The 24202-nt window shown below is 52.5% G+C and overlaps 2 protein-coding genes across 3 annotated transcripts; one reads left to right on the forward strand and one right to left on the reverse strand.

Moving 5' to 3' along the window:
- Nucleotides 1-7042: 7042 nt before the first annotated feature.
- On the forward strand, nucleotides 7043-15013 carry PLA2G3 (phospholipase A2 group III). Of its 2 annotated transcripts, XM_045458279.1 has the most exons (7): nucleotides 7043-10123; nucleotides 11138-11270; nucleotides 11516-11650; nucleotides 11914-12221; nucleotides 12931-13060; nucleotides 13170-13286; nucleotides 13936-15013. In XM_045458279.1, exons 1-7 carry the CDS (start codon nucleotides 9583-9585, stop codon nucleotides 14138-14140), a joined length of 1569 nt encoding a protein of 522 aa, XP_045314235.1. In that variant the 5' UTR covers nucleotides 7043-9582; the 3' UTR covers nucleotides 14141-15013. The 2 variants fall into 2 exon arrangements, with proteins under 2 accessions (XP_045314235.1, XP_045314236.1); XM_045458280.1 differs by lacking the exon at nucleotides 11516-11650.
- Nucleotides 15014-15127: 114 nt separating this feature from the next.
- Nucleotides 15128-24186, reverse strand: INPP5J (inositol polyphosphate-5-phosphatase J). Its single transcript, XM_045458273.1, has 13 exons — nucleotides 24023-24186; nucleotides 21233-22386; nucleotides 20770-20886; nucleotides 20530-20638; nucleotides 20204-20320; nucleotides 19693-19868; nucleotides 19169-19280; nucleotides 18919-19028; nucleotides 18597-18780; nucleotides 16547-16684; nucleotides 16308-16385; nucleotides 16087-16191; nucleotides 15128-15889 (listed from the first exon to the last, which is right to left on the reverse strand). Exons 1-13 carry the CDS (start codon nucleotides 24125-24127, stop codon nucleotides 15383-15385), a joined length of 3012 nt encoding a protein of 1003 aa, XP_045314229.1. The 5' UTR covers nucleotides 24128-24186; the 3' UTR covers nucleotides 15128-15382.
- Between the last annotated feature and the right edge of the window lie 16 nt (nucleotides 24187-24202).

The raw sequence follows: 24202 nt of genomic DNA on the forward strand, positions 1-24202 counted from the left end.
TCTGTGCTGACAGTGCAGAGCCTGGGGCCTGCTTCAGATTCTGTGTCTCCCTCTCTTTGCTCCTCCCCTGCTCATACTCTGTCCCTCTCTCTCTCTCTCTCTCAAAAATAAACATTAAAAAATTAAAAAATTATTTTTTGTTTATTGTAATTCAGATTTAAGTTGGTGACTTTTATTTTTTGCTAGTCTAGCAGTCCTAGGTAGAGGAGATGCCCATGGCCCCAACATGAGAATAGGCAGAGCCTAGGACTGTGGAGTCCAGGAGAGAAGTTTGAATGGCACTGTGACCCCCTCTCAAGTCTTGGGGACAAGTCCCAGGCACCAAGGCCACTTGTTCTCTGCCACCTGGACAGCTTCTGGTTAGGTGACCCTGGAAACTTTATTAGGGTCTGGGGGCAACAAAGACCTAAAGGAACAAAGATCCTCACACTCAGCTTTTTCTCACCCAGCACCCCCTTGGCTCACATTCAACCTCTCCCATTCCAGGAAATTGTTCCACCCTTTGTCCATCCGTGTTCGTGCTAGAAACCTGGAATTACTCTTTTTTTCCCTCAAGACTAGGTATAATTTGCATACAAAAAGGTCAAAGTCTTAAGTGTTCAGCTCCACAAATTTTTACATATGTACACATATGTAACAGCCACACAGATCAAGATACAGAGCTGTGCTGTCCAATACAGTGGCTTTTAGCCTCATGTAGTTACTGAGAGCTTGAAGTGTGGAATCCAAACTGAGACACACAGTAAGTTAAAATACCAGACTTCAAAGACTTAGTATAAAAAAATAAAGTAAAATAGATCATTAATAATTTTAAAATATCGATTACATGTTGAAATATTTTACACAGGGATTATGTGAACATATGTCATTAAAATTCATTTCCCTTGTTAATTTCACTTTTTAAACTGGAGCTAGAAAATTCCAAATTACTTTTTTGGCTCACATTAGTGTTATATTTTTCATCACTGGTATAGACAGAGTCTGATTTATTCATCTGTGAAAAAGGGACTCAGAGAGGTGGAGCATTCACACTGACCAACTGTGGCAGAATGAGATAGGAAATCAGGTCAGTTTTAACCCTGAGCCCATGGTTCCCCACGTGGACTGAGTGGACTGCCATTTGACCTCTTCCAGGGTGATATCTTCTTTGAAACCTAAATTATTCTTTAGTGGGGACCTAAAGTACACTTGCCCATCCTGGGTTGGGGGCGTCAAGGAAGAGGGGGCTTCCTGGAGGGAGTAATTAAATTGACACTTGAAGGATGAGTAGGAACAAGCCAGGTGAAAGAGAGTGTTTGGGGCAGAGGGAATAGCATGTACAAGGACCCTGAGAGGGACTGGTGATTGAGGAGATGAAGGTAGCTCTGTGTCGCTGGAGCAGAGAAGTGGGGACCTTGTAGGTCAGCCAGGCTCAGATCCTGCAGGGTATGACAGACTTTGACCTGAAGTTCAGGGTGGGTCAGGGGACAAACCTGGCTAGGCCTGTGCTTTAGAAAGATCAGGCCAGCTGCAATTTGGATAACCCTTATTCTAAAAGAGAAAACTGAGATCCAGAGAGACAAAGGGCTTGTCAGGGTTCCATAGCAAGTCAGAGGTAGAGCCCAGATAAGAAGGAACAGGCAGGTGCAAAAAGGGACCAGAAACTTGCGAAGACAGCCTTCCTTGTTCAGTTTCTCTTAGAGGTGTTGGTTTTGGGTGCCCACTAGATGTCAGCAGAGGCTCAACGAAATACTGTGGGTTCCGGAAAGGCCTACTGTGCTGTCCCACAGGCCTTCCTGCTCCCATGCCCTGGTATGGGCATAAGAGGGCTCCTCCCTGGGACCTCTTGTCCAGACCCCAGAGCAACAGGAAGAGTGCTGGGGATCCAGAGGTGCTGGTTCTAGCTCTAATTCCCATCTGCTGTTGACCTGGGGCAAATTCACAGATAGAACTGTGCTTGAGAACTTGAGTCATTGGGTGTAGAAATGGGAGATTTATTATTTAGCCTGCCAGCACCTGAATTCTGCAGTCAGATCTCCTCCTACCCTCCTGATCTTTCCATTATGCTCCCACCCACCCTCTTAATCTTGTTGAGTGAGTTAGACTCACAGAGCCCCTCAAGGGCCCCAAGGGCCAATCTAACCCCAAAAGGGAAGGAGGGGGTGTGAGCTAAGGTCTCTGAGTTATAGCCAACACACAACCCAGGTTTCAACCTCAGCCAAAGAGCCCTGTGTAGAATGAAAAGGTGAATAAGCAGCAGAGCTTTGGGCAAGTCCAATCTCTACCCTGTACCTCCTCTGTGAAGTGAGGCAAAGAGTTGCTGCCCTGCTTGTCTTTCCTCACTGCTGGGTAGGGTTACCAGATATAGCAAATAAAAACACCGAAAACCCATTTAAATTATAATTTCAGATAATCAAAAATAATTACAATGTTGGGAGCATTCAATTACACTAAAAATTATTCACTGAGTTCTGAAATTCAAATGTAACTGGGCATCTCTATTTTCATCTATCAACCCTACCACTTGGGCTTGGTGAGAATATAAAGGTCAAGTGCCATGTGAATAGGAGGGGTGTGATTCTTGCACTCAGTGGAATCCTGTCCCATATCCCAATGCCTTCTGTGGCCCCCATGTTGAGCTAGACAGAGCTCTCAGGGCCTATTTTGCCCGCTTGTTCCTGTTGGGTTTTCCTACATTTCTGGGGGTGGGATCTCATGCCACATGAGTGACTCATGTGGGCTATTCATGGCCTAATGTGAGGTTTTCCCCTCAGTAAGCTCCTTTTCCATTCTCTGATCCTTACCATAGTCCATGGGAAGTAAAAAAAAAAAAAAAAAAGAAAGAAAAAAAAGATAGGCATGAGCATATCAGTCAATAGATTACATCATGGGGATTCAGCCACGACAAGGAAGTTGCCCTAAGATGCCCAGTGAAAGGAAGTGGAGCCAGAGGTTGAATCCAGATAAGGATCTACTGAACCTCTTAGGACCCTACCAGCAGGCTGGAGTCAGTTGGGAGAATGGAAGGATGCCACATTCTGCAGCCTGGGGAACTGGGCATTAAATTAGTCACTGCGATCCTGCCTGGCTCCTACCTTCAAATCCCCTTCCACTTATCAAAGCCTGCTGTATGTCAGCCACTGAAGTACCTTATATACACTTATATTAATCCTCATGGTGTAGGTACTATTCTCATCTCCATTTTACCAATGAGGCACAAAGAGGCAAAAGGACTTGCCTAATATCCCACAGAAAGTAAGGGAGAAGATAGGACTCAAATCTCGGTCTGTCCTCGGCTGCTTCTATTCCATTACACTGCTTTCCCTACCCGAGGAATTGGATACATCTGCAGTTTCTAGGTAGCTAAATCACTCTACAAACAATGACAGTTTTGTTTCTTCCATTTCAAACTTAACAATTTGTATTTCTTTTTCTTATTACATTGGCTGGGACTTCCAATAGCATTAATAGTAGGCACCCATGACATATACCTGAATCCTTCTCTGTTAGTTGTGTATTGCTTTGTAATAACTATCTCAAAACAACAAACATTTATCGTCTCACATAATTTCTGAAAGTTGGGAATTAGAGAGTAGCTTATTTGAGTGGTTCTGGATCAGGGTCTCACAAGGTTACAGTGAAGATATCTGCCAGATCTCTTCAAAGAAAATATGCAAATGACCAGTAAGCATGAAAAGATGAACAGCTGTTAGGAAAATGCAAACAAAACCCATAATGAGATGCCCACCAGGATGGATATAAGATAGATAATAACAAATATTGACAAAGATGTGGAGAAATCAAAATTCTCAAACACTGCTGGTGAGAATGTCCAATGGTGCAGCCACTTTGGAAACAGTCTGGCAGTTCTTCAAATGGCTAAAGATAAAGGCACCTGAGTGGCTTAGTTGGTTCAGTGCCTGACTCTTGATTTTGGCTCAGGTCATGATCTCACGGTTTGTGAGATCAAGCCCTGCATTGGGCTGTATGCTGACAGCACAGAGCCTGCTTGGGATTCTCTCTCTCCCTCTCTCTCTCTCTCTCTCTGCCCCTCCCATGCTCTCTCACACATGCACGCACTCTCACTCTTTCTCTCTCTCTCTGTCTCTCAAAATAAATAAATAAACTTTAAACAAATAAACAAAGGGGTGCCTGGGTGGCGCAGTCGGTTAAGCATCTGACTCTTGATTTCAGCTTGGTCATGATCTCATGTTTTGTGGGTTTGAGCCCCACATTGAGCTTTGTGCTGACAGTGTGGAGCCTGTTTGGGATTCTCTCTCTCTCCTCTCTCTGCCCCACCCCCCCCCCCCCGTGCGTTCTCTCTCTCTCTCTCTCTCAAAATAAATAAATAAACTTAAAAAAATAAAACAATCAAACAAATGGTTACAGATAGAGTTACCACATAACCCAGTAATTCTACTCCTAGGTATGTACCCAAGAGAAATTATAACATATGTTCACACAAAAATGTTTACACGAATGTTTGTGAAAGCATTATTCATAATAACCAAAAAGTGGAAACGATCCAAGGGTCCGTCAGCTAATGAATGGATAAACAAAATGTGGTATATCTATACAATGAAATATTATCCACTCTTAAAGAGGAATGAAGTTCTAATATATGCTACAACACAGATGAACCTTGAAAACATTATGCTAAGTGAAAGAAGCTAGTCACAAAAGACCATATATTGTATGAGTCCATTTATATGAGATGTACATGAAGTAGATTAGTGGCTACTTAGGGGAAGGGAGGAAGGCAGAATGACTGTTACTGGTTATAGGATTTCTTTTTATAATGATGAAAATGTTATGGAATTAGGTCATGGTGATGGCTCCACAACTTTAGATATACTTAAAACCATTAAGTTGTATACTTAAAATGGGTGAATTGTATAGTATGTGAATCATATCTCAATAAAGCTATTACCAAAGGCAGTGGGTATAGGGGAGGCCAGGTGGTGCAGTATTCATCTGAAGGCTTGACTGGGCCTTAAGGGTCTGTTTCCAAGTGGCTCACTTGCATGGCTGTTGACAGGAGCCCTCAGTTACTCACCACATAGACCTTTTCATAGGGTTGCTTGAGTGTCCTCATGACACGTCAACTGGCTTCCCCAGAGCAAGTGATACAAGAGAAAGAGCAAGAAGGGAGGTACAATGCCTTCTATGACTTAGTCTCAGAAGTTACATCAGGTCCACCACATTTTATATATTAGAAACATGTGACTAAGTACAGTTCACACTGAAGGGGAGAGGAAGTAGTCTACACCACTTTAAGGGAGGGGTATCAGAGAATTTGTGCCCATCTTTAAACCACCACAGCTTCTAATGTTGTTCAGTTAGAATAGTTTCCATGGTCCCTCTGACTCCCCATCTCTCTCCCTCTCTCCCTTTTCTACTCTAGTTTAATAAGCTGTTGAATTGAATCTAATGTGTTTTTTCTACATATTGAGATGTCTAGTTTTAAATACAGTGTGTCTCATTATTTATTCCCTCAGACCTAGGACTAGGCTTAGTTTATACCAGGTATTCTTGGGGCTGAACTCCTACCTGGAAATCTTATGAGGGATGGTCCTGTACCACAGAGAAGACTGCCTTCTGGGCTTCCTCCCAGATTTTAGACTCCCATCTGCCCATTGAGTTTCCTCTTTTGGTCTGTAGTGGGGCTGCCTCAGCCAAATGGGTAGATAAATTCCCAGGTGTGGCAGCATCAGCATCTGTAGCAGCATTGGAGTGGATGCCACTGTCCTCCTGGACAGCCTCCAACCAATGACTGGGCACAGCCAGGCACTAGGGCCTGCCTATTTCTGCCCAGCCAGGGCTCTTCCATGGGCAATTTTTACATCAGAGCTCCCTGTTGGCTGGCTGATGTTTGCTCAGAGTGGCACCTCAGTGTGATGCTCTTATCCAGTTCTCCATCCCTTCTACTCTCTCCCCATAGATGTCAAACTTGCAACACAGTCTGAAGGCTTTCCCTGCCCAATCCTGCTTCTTCCCTCCCCCCTTTATCTTTCACAGGCACTTCCTCCAATAAGTCTCTTGCACTTCTAGCTCCATCTTAGTGGTGGCTTCCTAGAGGACCCAAGTGACACTCAGGCCCTGGCTCCCCTGGGCTGCCAGACCCTGTCCCCTCAGGGGATGAGTTCTTCTCCATCTCCCTAGTTGAGCATGCTCTGTCCCCCTTCCTCCTCTTTCTGTTCAGGGCTCCCCCTGTGCCTGGCAGTATTGGACACTCAGTAACTATTTGTTTTTGAATGAATGCAGAATGTTCTGGAGCTAGGCACTGCCCACACCATTCTCCTGGCACAGAGAGCTGCAGAGAGCCCTCCTGGTGGGGTAGAGAAGGCAAGCTCCAAGGGCTCCAGGCAGTGGGGAGGAAGTCCCTGAGATGGGGAGGTGGTAGGGGAGCTGAGAGTCTCCCAGGATCACGGGAAATCCTCCCCACAGCCCAAGGAAAGTCTGACCTGGCTTTTCCCAAATCTACTGTGTGACTCCTGGCAAGTTACTTCCCTTTTGGAGACTCTCCATCCATCTCAATAGTCGATGAGAAGCCCTACCCTGCCTGTTTCCCCAGGGAGGGGCAGGGGTTGTGGGCATCAGATGAGACCATGGCTGGGAAAAGTTTGGGTACCCTGGGTCCTGGGCCTGGGGTGAGGGTGTGGAGGGGGAGAACAAACAGAGAAGGAAGGAAGAGAGAAGAATGAGGGGAGAGAAACAGACACAGACACACAGACACACACGTAAGTGAGGAAACCATGAGACATAATGAGGGAATGAGTAAGAAAGAGAACAGGAAGGGAGGAGAAAAACCAGAAGACCCCAAGAAACAAAAAGGAAAACAGAGAGAGGGATAAAAATTAAGAGAGAAACAGGAAAAAGAGGGAAAGAGAGCCAGGGGAGAGGACAGGGATCCTCAGAGACACAAGGGCACAAGAAATGAGATAGAGAGGGAGGGAGAGAAGCAGAGACAATAACACAGGGGGAGGGGCAGTGAAAAGCCACACAGACAGAGGAAAGAAAAAGAAATGGAGGGAGAAAATGAGATGGAGCGTTAGAGTCAGAGAAAGATGGAGAGAGGGAGAGATACAGGAGAGAGAAAGAAATGAGGAGAATCAGGGCCAGAGAGGGAAAGAGACCAAGGGAGAGAAGGATGAGAGAGAAGCCAAAGGTGACAGAGTGATGGGGACCGATGGACAGAAAGAGCGATAAATGATCAGACCCCACAGACCCCTGCCCCTCACTCACTCACTGTGAACCCTGCCCCACTCCAGACAGGTGGGGATCCAGAAGAAAGCCTCAGCTCCCCTTTTGTCTTCAGGGCCTGGCCTATCCTGTCCTGCTGGTTTGGCTCCTGCCATCCTCTGTGGCAAGGCTTTTGAGGGGCACCCAATGGGAGGCAGGGCTCCAAAGCTTGTCCTGTAGGTTGACTGACGTGGCCACTGGGTGGAATCTGAAGAGAAAACCCAGTGACACCTTCCCTTGAGGCCTGGGCAGGCCCCAGCCTGCCTTCTTTTGGGGCCCAGACTAAAAAAGACCTCAAAGGTCACCGCCATCATGCTCTTCGCTGTACAGAGGAGGAAATTGAGGCCTAGAGAGGGAGAGGGACAAGCCTGAAGTCACAAAACCAGGTCATGGCCTAGTTGGAACTAACTTTGATGGATGCTGAGGCCTGAAAATCTGGAGACTTGCTTTCTCCTGGTCAATTTGCTTCCTGCCCAGGGATGTCCTGAGACTTTAGCGACAGTATCCTGGATGCCAGTCCCTGGGTGGAGAGTTTTACCCAACATCCCGTGAACTGACTACTGTGATAAGACCCATCATACAGATAAGGAGACTGAGGCTCAGAGAAGTTAAGACTTCAAAGCCTGAGGTCACACAGTGTCAATACTCCAGATAGGTCTGTTTGACCTTGAAAGTTGGGTTCCTGCCATGGGACCTCCCAGCTACAGTGGGTAATGAGCTCTGTAATATGGAAAAGGTGGGCAGAGGTGGGTGGCCATTCCTCCAGTTAGGGAAAATTACCAGAACAATGGTTTCAAAACATTAGAATTCTTCCCAGAGGGACCCACCTTTGTTCAGTGGTGTTCCTACCTTTAGGAACCCCAGGTCTCCCTACCCTTCCCACCACCACACTCTATTCCACATCCCTTTTCTCAACCTCTGAAGAGAAGGAGTTTGGCTCTGGGCTACTCCCACCCTCTCTCCCTCTTCGTTGTCCCCAGCCATGACCTCCTGAACCACAGGCCCAGGCTGGTTCTGAGTATAGAGGTGGGCCTGCACACCCTAAAGCCCCCCTTCTACCTGCTATGCACAGTGAGCATCTCCCCCAGCTCTACCCGTGGCTCTGCCTCACTGGGGTTCACCCTCCTGGAAGAGACTTGGATGGAGATTGGGAGGAATGTTGGAGGAGCAGTAGGCTGATGGGAAGAATGACAGACAATCACTTTCCCTACCAGCTCTGATCTCCCAGTAAAGCTTTCCAAGAACTATACTGCCAGCCTCTAACACCTCCCTAGCTAGATCCTGTCCCCTGAGGTTTCCTCACCCTCAACAATCCTCAGTTTCTTCATCTGCATTATGGGTGTAAGCACCCCAACTTCCCTGGATGATTGGAAGGCGAATGATACGTTAGCTTTGGGACACAGGAACACGTGCTGGCTGTAAACTCTCCCTAGTGGAGAGGCCAGTCCTCTTGGGGAGCACATGATGCTACTGTGTCCCACTGGTGGCTACAGTCCAAGGATGGAGATGGTTGCAGACTGAGACCCCTGCCCAGCCCTCTACTCCTCTGAGGGCCATAGTCCCTTTAAGTCTGGAGCATAGCTCCGCCCCATGTTGCTCTCAAGTTCTGCTCTGGCTATGTTTCCACCATCAGATCAAGAGGGTTGCTGCTTGGCCAGGCCTCTGCCTTTGAGTCCCAGGAAATAGAGAGCCCTGGGGTGCTGTTCCCTGATTGTGCCAAGAGGCTTTCTTAGAACCAACCCTGGGTGATGGTGGGAGGGCACACTCCAGGTGGCCAGGAGATGGATGCTCCCTTTACCAGAAATCTCAGGAGCTCCCAGGGTGGGGGTAGCTACAGGGCCCAAACCCTGCCCTCACCTCTTTCACCCAACTCTGGTAGAGGCCATGGCCCTCTGCCAACTTCATGGAGGTGGGTGTGGCAGCCACTACTGGGGTGGGGGTCTAAGGATGAGTTCTGGGAGCTTCCTCTGAGCCCCTGAACCCTCTTCCCTCCCTAGGAAGAAAGGGATCCCCTCCTGGCCCCCTGCCCCAGGGCCCAAGGCTTTGGCTCCCACAGTCCCCATCCAGGCGGGGCTGGCAGCAGGTGACTGGATGAGAAAGGCATGGTGAATGGGGGCGTGGGCCTTGGCAAGTACACTCCTTGGCCAATCAGCGGCCTGCCCAGCCGGTGGATTCAGTTACAAGCCAGAGATCACCCCATACTCCAGCCTCCTTCCTACTCCTCCCAAAGCTCCATTCATTGGCCCTGCCGCAGGGTCTGCAGGGCACCGCTTCCGCTCAGCTGCTTAAATCTGCTGCCTCGTGGGCTGCCAGGGGTAGGTGTTGTGGGGGCTTTGTCTGACTGGGCTGGGCCAGGACAGAATGGGAATTCTGGTAGTGCTGTTAGGGATGCTGAGCTTCCTGGGAGTGGCTGTGGGGAGCTCCTCTGCCCTCCTCTGGGACAGCACCTCCTGCCACTTGGCCAGGCCCATCCCCGGCAGCCCCTTGGGGACCCTGAGCTTTCTGGGCAAGAATGCCCAGGGACTGGCCCTGGTCCACACCCACTGGGATGAGCACGGGAGGCTGCAATCTTGTAGCCAGCAAGACGAGCCAGAGCTCACTGCAGCCTTTAGTGCTCTCTGTGCTGGTGAGATCACCCGGGGCACCTTCATCCACACCCCTGGACCTGAGCTGCAGAGAGCGCTGGCCACACTTCAGAGTCAGTGGGGAGCCTGCCGAGGGACTGAAGAGGGTCCAGCAGGGGCTAGGGAGAAGCGAGCAGCAGGGGTCAGGGAAGAGCAAGCAGAAGGACACAGAGGAGCACCCAGCAGCATAGGACACCAGCGGCTGAAGAGAGGCTGGACTATGCCTGGCACGCTGTGGTGTGGAGTTGGGGATTCTGCCGGAAACTCCACAGAGTTGGGTGAGTGATGGGTATGTGGACTAGGGGGTAGGGGAGGGAAGTGCAGGCTTTTGCCCTGGCCCCCATTCTTCCAGACTGTGTGTCCTTGGGGGAATGACTTAACCACTGTAAACTTCAATGTCCTCATCTGTAAAATGGGGTGACCATAAGTCTCATCATGGGTTGCTTGAATTAGGTCATAGATGGGAAACGTCCTAGTCAAACCTTGGAGTCCTCATTAATCACCATCCCAGGGAGGGGGTGGACTGGGATGGGTCCCAGGTTGTCCAAGCCAAAACACTATCACCTAAGAGGAGGCTTTATGAGGACAAGGTGCCCAGTGGAATGGACACTGAGACCCAAAGGCCTGGGTTAGCAAATTCAAGCTGAACAGGTCACTTCCCCTCTCTGAACCTTGGTTTTCTCACCTGAACCATGAAAGTGACATTTCCTTTACAGGGCTGCTGTAAGCTTGGGTGTGGGAAGTGCCAGGCACTTGGGAAATGCTCAGTAAAAGGCACTATTGCTTTTTACTGACAAACAAACATGGATGACTTTTTTGCACTGTCAGTACAGCTGTCTTTGTGCATGCATGGCAGGCTGGGGGCAGGCTTTGGCACCTGAGTTGGAGCAGACTGGCATCCTGACAATGCTTCATCGTGCCAATGAGAAAGGTTGCACCCTGCCTGTTTGCCATTCCATTCCACACACATTCATAACTTCTGAGTTTTATTTGGGGTGTGAGCTTGAGAGCTCTGGAGGCAGACTTTAGTCCCTGAGTAAGTCCCTTTCCTGGACAAGGGCTCCTGGGTGGGCTGCCTGGCACTTGGAGCTGCCCAGTAGAGGCTGCGCGTGGGTACTCTCTTCAGGCTTTGAAACTGAGTGTCCCACAGAGAGTGGTCTGAGGCTGCCCAGGGCATCTGTGTCAGGGCTGGGGTGAGAATAAGGTCCCTGCTTCTTGCACTGGATGGGCATAGCCAGTGTGTGGTGCCCAGGACCCTGCTGAGCTGGTGCCCCTGCCCCTGCTTCCTGCAGGGATCTTCCAAGGCCCTGATCTCTGCTGCCGGGAACATGACCGATGCCCACAGAACATCTCGCCCTTCCAGTACAGCTATGGTATCAGAAACTACCGATTCCACACCATCTCCCACTGTGACTGTGATGCCAGGTTGGCAGTGGGCAGAGAGGGTTGGGGACTTACGGGTGGAGTAGTTCCTGGGTGCAGAGACTGGGATTCCAAAGAATCCTAAAGAATCAGCTAGTCAGACACCCTACCATGCAGGTGGGAAAGCTGACCCTAGGAGAAGAGACTCTTGGATCCCAAACCACTTGGATGGTAGTGACTGGGTGGGCTGGAGGAGGAGCCAGGTGGCTCTCTGTGGTCCAGGGACCTGAGTACCAGCTCTGGGGCAGGTTCCAGCAATGCCTGAAGAACCAGCAGGACTCCATCTCGGACATCGTGGGTGTGGCCTTCTTCAATGTGCTGGAGGTCCCCTGCTTCGTGCTGGAGGAGCAGGAGGCGTGTGTGGCGTGGTACTGGTGGGGAGGGTATGTAGCTGCCCCCTTCAATCTCCTTCCCAGCCAGAGAGGGAGCCCAGGGAGGGATGCCTGCCTGTATGTCTGTCCTCCAAGGAATGATGCCTCATCCTCCCTGTCTTCTCCTCAGGACAGGGCCAGGATGCAGACCTTCCCTGGGTGCCCAATACAACCCAGTGGGACAAGGGATGGGACTGGCAGAAACCTGGTCTCCATGGAGAGGAACCTAGGGCTTCTGGGAGGGGTATTATGAGTTACCAATTGCCACCTTCCAGGTGCAGAAGGTATGGCTCCATACCTCTTGCCCACCTCCAGCCCAGGACCCTCTATAATGCCTCCTGGAGCTCCCCAGCCACCCCCCAGCCTCCCAGCCTTCAGAACCCAGCCCCTAGCAAGCCACAACAGAAGCAGCGTCCTCAGAAGCGACCACCGCAATGGAAAGGGTCTAAGCACCCCATCAAAACCAACACCACAGCCCTCCGGACCCCTGTGGCCTCCACCCAGCCTGATATGTCCCCCACAGCCTGGCTGGAGGTCACCCATCCAGGCCTCCAGGGGCCATGGAGTGGCCTAAAACCTCAGGGTGAGTTCCAAACCTAACTTTGGGGGTTCCTGATGTGGGAAGGTGTCCCTGCCTCTGTACAAGGTCGAGGACCCTGTGTTGTTTCCCTTCCTGTTCCAAACTCCTCCTGGGGGTCTCCCAACCTCTCCCATCAAATCATGCTGCAGCCAGAGGGGTTTTCATAAGCCTTAAACTTGACCATATCACTCCTCACTGAGCCCCCACCTGGCTCCTCTTACTTCAGATGATGATGTCCCAACACCCAGGGGCCTTCAGGTGCTGGTCCTGCAGACTCTACTTCCCAGCTGAAACTCACAAACCTCATTTGGTTGCTCTCTCCCACCTCTGGGCCTTTGCTCATGCTGTTCCTTCTGCCTGGAGCACTCTCCCGAATTTTTCTCCTAGCCTCGGTTTAGCAGTCTCTGCCTCCAAAAAGCCTTTCCTGATCACCCTGGGCTTCCCCTATGGAAGCCCATAGGTTTCTTCTGGGCTTCCCCTATGGTGGCACTGCCATGTGTGTTTGTATGTGTGTGTGTGTGTGTGTGTGTGTGTGTGTGTGTGTGTGTGTGTGTGTGTTTGATGTGTGTGGCACTCTGAGGGCACGAAGGGCATGAGACACGAGGACACTGTGTTTGAGCGCATGTGCCTATGTTCCTCCTAAATGGCAGTGGGCATTGGAGGGCTTTGCTGGGGACTGGGCTACCCTCATCACCATGCTCCCCCAACCCAGATGTCCGCCGAGCCTGCCGCAGCTTCCGCCACTTGGATCAATGTGAGCAGCAGATCAGGCCTCAGGAAACAAAGTTCCAGCTGCTCAATAGTGCTCATGAGCCCCTCTTCCACTGCAACTGCACACGCCGGTGAGGCCTGCTTGGACCCTTGGGGGGTGGGCAGCCTGCTGCCAGTCACTAAGAGGGGGCTGCTGGGTGGCCAGACACTACCCTAGCCTAATCCTGCCTCTGCCCTCAGCCTGGCACGCTTCCTGAGGCTCCACAGCCCACCTGCAGGCACCAGCGTACTTTGGGAGCTGCTAGGCACAACCTGTTTCAAGCTGACCCCTCCACTGGACTGTGCTGAGGGCACAGGGTAAGTCATAGCAAGGCCAGGAGGGAGGGGACATTTTCCCAAGGGGTGGGTTGCCTGTGGGGATGGGGATGTGTGCCAGGACTAAGGGGATGGAGAAAGGGGTTAGGGCACCTCTGAGCTCCATTTTCATCATACCCTACTCCCTGGTGCTCCAGGTTCAGCTCTGCAATTGGTTCATATGGGTTGATGTTGATTCTTTCACTTCCTGTGTGACGTTGCAAGTTGAGTCACCTCTCCTTGTCTCTATTTTCTTATTTGTAAAATGGATGTAGAAGCCAAGGAAGTGGCGTGTGTGACACATATAGCCCAAGGCCTGCCTGGCACACAGTAAAAGGCTTACTTGCTTAACTCCTGCTTTTAACCTAAAATCTCATTTCAATTCTGATTCCCAGAGAAAGCTGCTTGTTACCTTTCCCTTTTCACAGGTGAGGAAACCGAGGTCCAGATTGGCCCGGGTTTCTGCAGCCAGCTAGCAGCAGAACTGGGGCCTCTGGGTGCTAGCCCAAGTTTATTCTGCCCCCTTCTAGATGTAACCCACCCTTCCCTGACGCCAGCCCTGCTCCTCTCTAGGCCTCGGTCCCCCTGTCTGCAGAGCAGGGTGGGATCCTTGGCAGCCATGACCACCTGCCCCACTTTTCTCCGTTCACAGCTGTTTCAAAGACCCTAGGGCCATCAAAGTGTCAGCTCGGCACTTGCAGCGACTTCAGCAGAGGCGACTCCAGCTCTGGGGTGTGACCACAGATGAGGGGCAGGTATGGCCTTCAAATCACCCAAGAGCCCCCATGTCATTCTATGACCGGTGTCTGCAGCTGACCCAGGCAGCCTGGAGACCTGACAGGCAGCAGAAATCCTAGAACCACTGACCTCAGTTCCAGCTCTCCTGGGCACCAAACTGGACCTTGCTCCTGGCTCTGCTAGGCCCTGGGGGTCTTGGCCTACTCTCCATGTGTTAGATTGAAGCATAGCACAGGCCCTTGTGGACAGCCAGGAGGCTGGATGGGGGGAAGAGGGAGCAAGGCTGAAATGCTGGACCACGTCTCCTGCTGTGCTGAGCAATCTTGAGCTGGTGATACAACCCCTCTGTGCTTGGATGTGGTGTTCAAGAGGCTCATTCTGGGGAATGGGGAAAGGGTAACCTACTACAGCAGCCTCAGGAGGTACTAGTAAGAGGTACATGTATCTTCAGGTCTCAAAATTAATACGTGTCTCAAGACCCTGCTCAGAGGAACCCCAGCACCTATCTGCGGAGGCCTGAGGCAGTAGGTCAGAGGATGGGATATCACAGAAGTGCCTGTGTCTGAATCCAGGAAAGAGGAGGGTGGCTAGAGAGGGCTTCCTAACTCTTCTCCCTGGGGGATCCCTTCTCTTAACAGCTGCCATGCCCTTCCTGGCCCAGCCCTGGCCCAAATCTCTGTGTCATTGAGCAAGGGGCCTCCCTGACTCCGAGCCTTAGTTTCCTCCTCTGAAAAAGCAGGGTGTAATCAGGACCTACCTCATAGGATTGTTGAGGATTAAGTAAACCAATACATGAACAGTGCTTAGCACCTTGTAAATGTTCCCTCCCTGTAACATAGAGCCAAACTGTGGTTAGGTGTCTGATTTGGAGAGGTTCACCTCCTGGAGGCCTCAGTTTGCCCATCTGTGAAAGGGGTCTAAGAATTGCACTGAACTCAATACCACAACTCAGGGTTGTGGTGCAGATTAAAAGAGATGGCATGTGTAATGTATATATACAGCTTGTGCCTGGTAATTGTCAGATCTGTCATCGTCTTCCTCTTTAGTCTGATCCTCTGACTACCCCGACCCCCAGACTGCTAACAAGTTAGGAAGGAGTCAGGAGAGATGCTGGAGAATTTAATTTCTAATTGATGACCTCCAGGATTGCCCCCCCCCATCCCAGATGGGGGCCAATAGGGCTTTGCTGATTGTCACAGTTGAGGTGCCGGGACTCAGTTTGGGGGACCCCAGATGGCCACCCCTGGCCAAGACAGTGGCAGGTGCGGATAAAGCTGGAGCAGCAGCAAGAGGGACACAGGTGGGTTTGCAGAAGATTGGAGCACAGTGGGGACTGCCTGGGCCCATCTGCCCATCCATCCTCAGGGCTCCAGGCCCCCTTCCTCTAGCCCCTGCCGGCCCTGGGGACTGGGAGACAGGCTATGAGGGGCTGGGGCTTCCCGATTAGGTCCCCAGGAACCACCACCACCAGGGTCAACAGTCTCCAGGCGCAAGGCAGGCAGCAAGCCCAGGCTTCGAGGCACAGGTGGTGGGAAGGCCCAGGGACCAGGCAGCCCAGAGGGCCCCTCCTCACTACTGCCCCGACTGCTACCATCATTGCCCCTGTCAGGGGCCATCCGAGGCAGGCGGCGGCTCTGGGGTGAGGGGCTGCGGCTGGCACCGCGGCGTTCACGGGATGAAGGCCGCAGGGCAAGGCCGGGGAAGCGGGCCAGGCCCGGGCTGCGGCTACGGTGTCTCTTGGACTTGCCAGGGCTGGGGCTGCGGGACTTGGGTGCAAGCAGCTCCAGGGTACTGTCATCCTCGTCCTCTGAGCTGGCACTTGAGCTATCTGTGCTGCTGCTGGCCAACTCCGAGGTAGGCAGCGAGATCTGGGAGGAAGGGAGGTTACTGGTTTGTCTCACTCCCCAACCAGCCACTCAAGGCGTCTTGGAACCACTCCAACCCTGCCATTGGCAGACCCAGGAAGGTTAGGCTTCTTGTAGGAGATCATGGAGCAGAATGTGGAAGCTGTGACATTTGAACAGGGGCTTTTAGTACCCCTGGTCCTGCAGTCTGACCTACTCACCTGGAAGGGCTCAGTGACACCGATGAGGATGCTGTGGGTGTGGCTATAATAGCCCAGTATGAAATCTCCATGGCCCTTGGGAAGTGACTCCTCACTGAAGGTCACCTGATGGGCCCAGGGCATAGGCCCAGGTTGGGGTCAGCCTCAAAGACTGACCAAGCCAAGTCCTGAGCCCAAGGGCCACAGGGACTTCCTCCCACTCTTCCCCTCCCCTTAAGTACCTGGTAGATGTTCCCATCCACATCCTCATGTTTGGCCCAGACATAAGCCACGTAGTCCTTACAGTGGCGGAAACCCACCTGGGGCAAGAGGAATCAGGGTTATGACTCCTATCACCTTACTCCAGTGACCCCCCAGTGTAGCAACAAACTCTGGAGAAGCCAGTAATTCCCCCTGGGTACCCAGCTGCTCTTCCAGGCCCTCCCTTCCCTGAGTCACTGACCATCCCTGCCCTTCTCACCCGGTACAAGCCGATCCAGTCCCAAGAGCTGCGGGCGAACACTGTTTCTATGCGGTACCTCACCACAGCCTGCTCTGGCCGCACCCACTCATCTGCCACCTCCAGCCGCACTAGCGGCACGTCGTCCCTGTAGGCAAACTGCCCAGGGGCAGGGGGAACATCAGGGGAGACCCTCGAGTATCCCATGTACCTAAGGCCCTTGGGCCTGAGTCAGCAAAAATAGGCTGAGATAAAGGGCCTTTGAAACCACCTTACAGACTGGGAAACTGAGGCAAAACAGGTCTAGGATAGGGATGCCTGGGTGGCTCAGTCAGTTAAGCATCTGCCTCTTGATTTCGGCTTAGGTCATGATCTCATGGTTCATGGTTCAAGCCCTGCAGCGGGCTCTGTGCTGACAATGTGGAGTCTGTTTGGGATTCTCAGTCTCTTATTCTCTCTCTCTGCCCCTTCTCCCCGCCTCTCAAAATAAATAAACTTAAAAAAAAAAAAAAAAAAAGAATAGGTCTAGGATAAATGCCGGGCTTTCTACCCTCCAGCCCAGGGCTCTTTATGCCCATAGCCTCGTAAGGGAGTAAGAATACAGCTTTGAAGTGAATAGTGTAACCCTGTTTCTGTCATTGTTCTTTCTCTGTCCCTCAGGACTCAGATGGTGTGTCAGCCTCCAGCTTTTGTCTGCTCCCCTGTTTATGTGGTTTCAGCTTTCCCTCACTCCTCAGTTTTTGAGCCAGGCTGTTCCAGAAGAAACCAGCACATCTTCTCCCTGTCCCTAGGTTCCTAACAGAAGGTTTGCCTGGGGTGGCCTCTTAGAAACGCTCTCCAGGGCCTTGCAGGTCAAAATTCCCACTAAGCCCCGTTCTGATTGTGTTGCTTTGGATGAGAGACTTAAGTTCTCTGAGCCTCATTTTCCTCACCAGTAAAACTAGGAGGAGAATTTAGATATCTCAGGGCCTACTAAGGCATTCAAAGGGATGACAAAGCCACAGGGACTAGCATGTATTAGGTGCTCGACAGGTAACATTCTGCAAGGGTCAGAGTCCTTGATGAGGAGGGGAGGTCAGGGTACCCAAAAGGAGTGGCACTCAAAAGTCACCCAGAAGGAGTGGTTCTGAAGGTGAGGCTCCTGACTGAAGGTTAAACTTCATACCCAAATCTCTTACCAAAGATTATGGGAGGCCAGATGTGGGCAGATTTGCATTCCCAGCTGAGGATACTGGCCAATGGCCCACTGACTGACCACATGACAAAGTTACCAGGGAAAACATTCTCTGGTCTGCAGGGTTCCCTCTTATCAGATCAAGGGAATCGGAGAGCCCAGAGTTGGGTTTCAGGACTGGACAGGCGGGATCTACCCTCCTCTGCTGCTGAGAGTATGTGCAGCTTGGGGTACATGCCTACCCCACTGGAAGGCCTCAGTTTCCCCCATAGAAAAACAGAGTGTTGGACTACATGGTCTCTCAGGTCCCATTCTGACATTCTAGCATTTCTCCTTTTTACTTTGCCAACCAGAGACCTCAACACTAAACACAATGTTAAATTATAGTAACTAGAATTTAGCTTTGTATTTTTCATGTCTCTACTCCTCCTCCCCATTACTACCTCACTTATAGCACCTGGCACATAGTAAAATGATAAACAAATAATGAATAAATATGAATGAAAACTATATGGAGTCTGAATAAACATTTTGATTTTGCTGGTCTTATTATATGAATATATAAAGCGAATTTTAGCATAAATTGCCCTAATCCTTTCTCAGAACAGAGTTAGGGATTAGTGGAAAAGGCATAGACTCTGAAATTAGGCTAGCTTGGGTTCAAATCCTAATTCTTCTGTTTATCAGCTGTGTGACCCTGGTATGATGCTGTGTCTCTGAGCCTCAGTTTCCTCATCTGAAAATGGAGATCATAACCCACTCCCACTCTGCTATGATGAATGGATGCTGCTGAAGGCAGGTGCAAGGGATTACTGGTGGGCCATGGGGATGTCCCCATGAAGGGATGCTGAGCTGGACCTGGGGATGTCATGAGGGGAACATGAAGCCAGGACTCACCTGCAGGATGAACTGAGCAGCCACGGGCTTGTGATCGCTGACTGTGTATTCCATGTGGCTACGGTAGCTGTACTGGGTCACCTTGAGCCGGTGGCTTTCCCGTCCTGAAGGGCTGGGACCCACACTTGGAGCCTTGACCTTCCACAGGATACGGTCTGTCCAGGCTGGCTTCCGCTTCTTGGCACTGCAGTGAGCAGGGGTGACCCAAGTTTCAGGGGATAGGGTTTGAGGCACAGCCCCCAGCCTTACTTCTTGCCCCGCTTTCTTCCCTATCCAGACGACTTCAGCCCACGTGTCCACCTCGTCCCAGTGCTGAGCTCACCTGGTATCATATTTGTTAGTACCCACATCAAACTTGAAGGTGGGTGCAAAGTTGAGGGGCCCCTCCTGGAAGCCCCTCAGGATGGGCCAGGTGTTCTTGGCCATGTTGAGCTGTGAAGGTCCAAAAGGGCAGAATTGGACAACAGCTTAGACAGGGCAGGTGAAGGCAAGGGCAAGAGCTGAGGATACAAAAGTGTGTCCAGTCATGCTCTGTGTGCTTGGTGTTTAGGGTGTGGGCTGGGATTCTATACCTGGTCCTTCTCCCAGAGCTGGTGGAGCTGATCACTGTCAATGGCAAACTTGACAAAGTGCAGGTCATAGCTCTCAATGCGGAAGTTGAGGTCCCCAAACCAGAACACGAGGCTGTTCAGGGGTGGGGGTCAGGAGGGTCCATGGGGTGAAAGATCCTTCTCTACCCCCATCCAACGACAGCACTGGATGCCCCTAGTGATGATGCAGTGGGTGGAGTGGGTGGCAGCAGATCTACCCTGCCAAGGAGCAGCAGGGGGATGTGGATCTAGAACAAAGTTAGGTTCTGGGGCCTTCAGCAAGGCCCCACCCCTCAGCAAAGCTCCACCCAGCAGGCTCTGCCCCACCATCAAACTTACCAGCATTCGTGTTCCTAGATGTAGTTTAGGTGGTCACCCACCCCCATAGGCTCTGCCTCTCCCCCACAAGGTCCACCCAGGCTGGCCCTCAGGTTCCTGCGGCCAAGTATTTGTACTCTGTCTTCTGAGACCCACCCTTCCTTCACCAGCCCCGCCAGCGCCCATACTCGTGATCCAGGATGCCATGTGCCCCGGGCCCCTGGAACTGCTGGAGGCTAAGGATGGTTTGGAAGTTGTCCTTGCGCTGTTCTGCCTTGTCCATGTGCGCTGGCAAGTGGCAGTTCAGGAAGCAGAGCATGTGCCCGAAGGCCGCCAGTCGCACGCTCACTCCACCCTTGTTGCCCTTGGGAGACAGGTTGGAGTGAGTCAAGGGTGGGGCCTAGGCAAATAGAAGAGGCACTGAGCGGGGCAAGAGAGGGGCGAGGCCAGCCAGCCCTTAGAAAAGGCTTAGAGAGGGATGGGTTCTAGGAAAGGATCGGAACACTGGGATGGGTCAGGAACAGAAAGAGGGCTGGGTCTAGAAAATGGTGTGGGGTGTTGGGCGGGGTTGGGGAGAAGTAAACCTCAGGGTAAGAGGTGGACAAAGGGGAGGGGACCTTGCCTATGCTTGGGGGACCAGGGAACTAATCTATAGACCCCTTGAGGCCTTGTCCCCTCCAGGGCTGTTCCCATGCTCACCCAATAGCCTCCCAGGCCAGTGCGTGTGCAATCAGTCTGCACGTCTCGCAGGAAAGGCAAGTGGTAGTACTTGGCGAACAGCAGCAGGATGACGCCCTGCATCCGCACAGTACTCACCTGCGGCGAGAGGCAACGTGGCTGAGGGACCCCACACAACTCTCCCGCCCCACTGTGCCCTTTCCCCAAGTCTTTCAGATCTGCTCCTCCATCCTCCTATTTCACAGACCTGGCAGCAGAGGCCCAGCAGGCCCCATGGTGAGTCCAGGCAGAGCTAGGGCCAGGAGTCCAGGGGTCTCCACCCTTCCAGGGGCTGAGGGAAACATTACCAGCACGAAGTTGAAGGGTGCCAGCGCGTCCATGAAGAGCTCACTCCACTGGTCTGTGAAGAGTGCATCCTTGAGCCGCTTGTTGATCATGGAGTTCACTTCCTGCAACCTGGTGGTGGGGTCAGGGTGGGAGATGAGGTCGTTATGGGTCTGGGAGTGCCCTAGAAGCCCCTCCCATGGGCAAAGCTCTGGGAGGCATAAGGGGTTCAGGAGCGGGGTCCACATGCCCTGCCCCCTCACCCAATGGCAATCATGTCCGACCCTTCACTGTCATCGCCACCGCTGCCCAGGTGGAGGAGGGATGTGACGTCGTCAGGGGGCATGGCGGTGCCCACGTTCCACGTGACCACAGTGATCCTGGGGGTGTAGGAGGGGTTATCACTGGGCACCATTCCCTCATCTTCAACCTCCCTCCCACAGGGCTCTTTCTGGGGAAATAAACTGAGGCAGGTGTGGGTGTAAGCTCTCAGAAGGACTGTGGGCCCAATATCCCTCCTATTAGATTCTCCCGGAGGGAGGCAGGGGTGGGCAAGTCCCTTAGCAGGAGATGCTTTCTTCTAAAGATCCCACAGTAGGCACAGCACCCACAAGGAGTCTTCCTCAGGGAAGTAAACTGGGGCAGTGTAGGGTAAGCCACCCTAGAAGAATGGCTACTTTTGGAGCTCAAGCCCCACCAACCCTCCTCGGGAGAGGGCCCCCTCACCAGAAGCCAGGGTCGCTCTTGCAGGTAGGCTGAGCTGACCAAGAGGATGATGAGGTGGATGTAGAAGGGGAGGTGGTGACCGGAGCTGGAGTTTCTTGGAGCTGAACACTGGGGCTCAGGTGTCCACTAGGTCCTGCCCCCTGGGTGCTAGGCCTGGGGAGGGCCATCTCAGGGGCTGGGGGGACGCAAGGGGAGCGGTTGGGAGAGCGGCTGGGGGAACGACTGGGAGACCTGGGTGGCTTGGGCAGAGGTGGGGGCACAGTCTGTGCCGAGGAGGCCCCTGGCCGGAAGGTGGGGGACAGAAGTCCTGGGGAACGGGTAGTAGGCTCTGGAGGGCTCTGGCTCACATCCAGAGGCAGGGTCTGGGGTGGCCGGGACAGGACAGGATCCTCAGGGCTGCTGCGGGGGGCCTCAGGACGGGCTCTGAATGAGGGGGAGATTCGGGGGTCTGGGGGTGTTTGGATCAAGGATGTGGAGCCCGAAGGACCAGATGTCTGAGCTGAAGGCTGGAGATGCCCTTCAGAAGAGGGGAGAGGTTTAGGGGCTGGGGCATCCCTCTGTTTAGCAGGTGTCCATCCCACAGAGGCTGGGGTTGGTATCACAGATGCTGGAACCAGGGCCTGTTCCTGAGAAGATGACAAAACTGGGGAAGAGTTGGAGGGGGGCTGTGGTGTCTGCTCCTCAGATGCCAGGACCAGGCTCAGGCCCGAAGCAGCGAGTGCTGGCTTGGGTCCCACGGAGGCAGGTGGCACCTGCTTCTGGTCCCTGGATGTTGGAGCCAGCCTGGGCCCCAGAGTGGCTGTGGGAGGCCTTGGCCCTGCTGAAGCAGACATTACCAGCTGCCCCAGGGATGTTGGAGGCAGGACTGAGCCTGAGGTCACTGGAGGAGGCTTCGGCCCAGCTGGGGCAGACATGACTAACTGGCCCACAGACGTTGGAGCCAGGTTGGAACTGTGGCGGGCAGGAGCAGTTTTCTGCCTGCTAGGGGTAGACAGCGGAGCCAGGATGGGTCGGGGAGACACCAGAGCCAGCCTTGGCCCCTCTGTGGAAGGTGGATTAGCTGCTCGTGGCCCCACAGGTGCTAGAGCCAATCTTGGTTCGGAGGGTACTGGGGCTGCATTCTCCTTTGCTGGGAGCTGAAAACTTGAGTCCACCTTGCAGAAGACAAGTCAAAGACTTAGGGTAGCCCTAACCAGGGGCTTGGGCCCCAACTTCCATAGAGACCCCGGTCAACTCCATCTAGCTAAGAAATGCACATCTTTGCAAGGAAGTTCTTCCTAATTTCTCACCTCATTCCATTCTGCTGTGAATCACCTTCATTTTGGGAGGAAACAGGATGCAGAAACATCCCCTCCCTCAAGTCTGACACCTCTCCTAGATGGGGAAACTAAGACCCCAACTCAAAGGAGGCAAGGTGTGAGCCTGAACCTAAGGGTTATCTCCTTGCCTTCCTGGCTGACACCAACTCCCTGGTCATGCTGGAGCATTGGATGGCTGAAGCCATCTTCCCTTGGCAACGCTCCTTGCATTTCCTGCTGCTCTCCTGGCTAAGGGGTACTGACCTGACACCCCAGATCTGTCCTCTCTGGACACTTCGGGTCTAGCTTATTAAATACCCCTCCTTCCCTTCACAGCACCCAGGAACCCTCAGGTTCATCGCTGCCAAGCATCCCAAACTCCTCGGTCGTGCTCCTGTTTGTCCTCCTCATCAGTACCCATAGTTGCATGTAGGAGCAAGACCCCAGGACTAAGCCTGGCCATGTCAATTCCAAGCCCAGCTCTGTGTGACCTTAGGCAAGCACCTCTCTGCCCAAGACCTCAGTTTTTGTCTGTAAAATGAAGGAATTTGGTGAAGGACCTCTGGCCACACCTTGTTCCTGAGAAGCCTTGGTCTCATAGTCTCTGCATTTATGACCCCAACATTTGCTAGGATTTCATTTGAGCCCGTGGAATCATCCATTCTCATCAAGTGTGATTCTAATATTCAAAGTCCAGGATTCTGTTGATCCTGGCATTGCACTTCTCTGTGCCCAAATTGTACCTTCTCCCCATCTCCCCTACCTTTGAGGACAGGCAAGCATGTACCCTCTTTTTGTCTGGCAGGTGGAGTGGGGGGACATGAGGCCCTGCTGGGACCTTCTCCCCCTTCCCATCTGTCCTCTGTTTCTGATGCCCCTGTCTCCAGAAGACGGGATAAAACGTCCTTTGCCAGGGAGAGCAGAAGGTTTACACTCACCCTGAGGTGGCCCCATTCCTGCCTCCAGACATGCAGCTTTGTCTGTGTCCAGTGTCCTTCTCGGTTCAGAGAACCTGAAACTCTGCCTCCACCTTCCTCCCCAAACTTAGCTCTTTGAGGCTGCATTTTGGGCATCCTCCTTGGCTCCAAGTGTCCCCCCAACCACCACACCGCCTCCAGCACTAACAACTTAGACATCCCAGATGTCACCGTTTTAGTCTTCAGGGACAAAGACAAACCTCTTCATTTTGCATTGCTTCAGAGAGAACAAGCAACTTGCCCAAGGTCACACAGCAAAGCTGGAGCACAGCTGGATTCCCTGACACCCAGTCTAGGGCTCTCCTGGGGGCTCCTAGCTATGGCTAACTCCATCTCTCTCTGGGTGTCCCATCACTGCCCTCTCAGCCCCCAAAGTGTCCTGTTTGCCTAGCCCCTGCTTGGTGGGCAAAGGAGAGTGCCAGCCCCTCAGCCAGGGGCACCAGGGTGCCTGTGGTGTGTGGGGGTGTGTGGGACCAAGGATCAGGGATGGGAGGGCTAGGTTTTAGGGGTCTTACCTTGGAAGATGCCTCAGTTTGAGAAACCCCATGGGGCATGGGCAGGGGGCGCAGGCCAGCCCGGGTCCCTGGCCTCTTGCTGCCACTGCTGCTCTGGCCCTCCATGTCTGCAGCCCCTAGCAGCCCGGGCTCCCTCGGGCTCTGGCTCTAGCTCCTCCGCTCCCGGGAACCAGTGATGTC

The sequence above is a fragment of the Leopardus geoffroyi genome, chromosome D3 (genome assembly GCF_018350155.1).
Source record: "Leopardus geoffroyi isolate Oge1 chromosome D3, O.geoffroyi_Oge1_pat1.0, whole genome shotgun sequence".
Lineage (NCBI taxonomy): Eukaryota > Metazoa > Chordata > Mammalia > Carnivora > Felidae > Leopardus > Leopardus geoffroyi.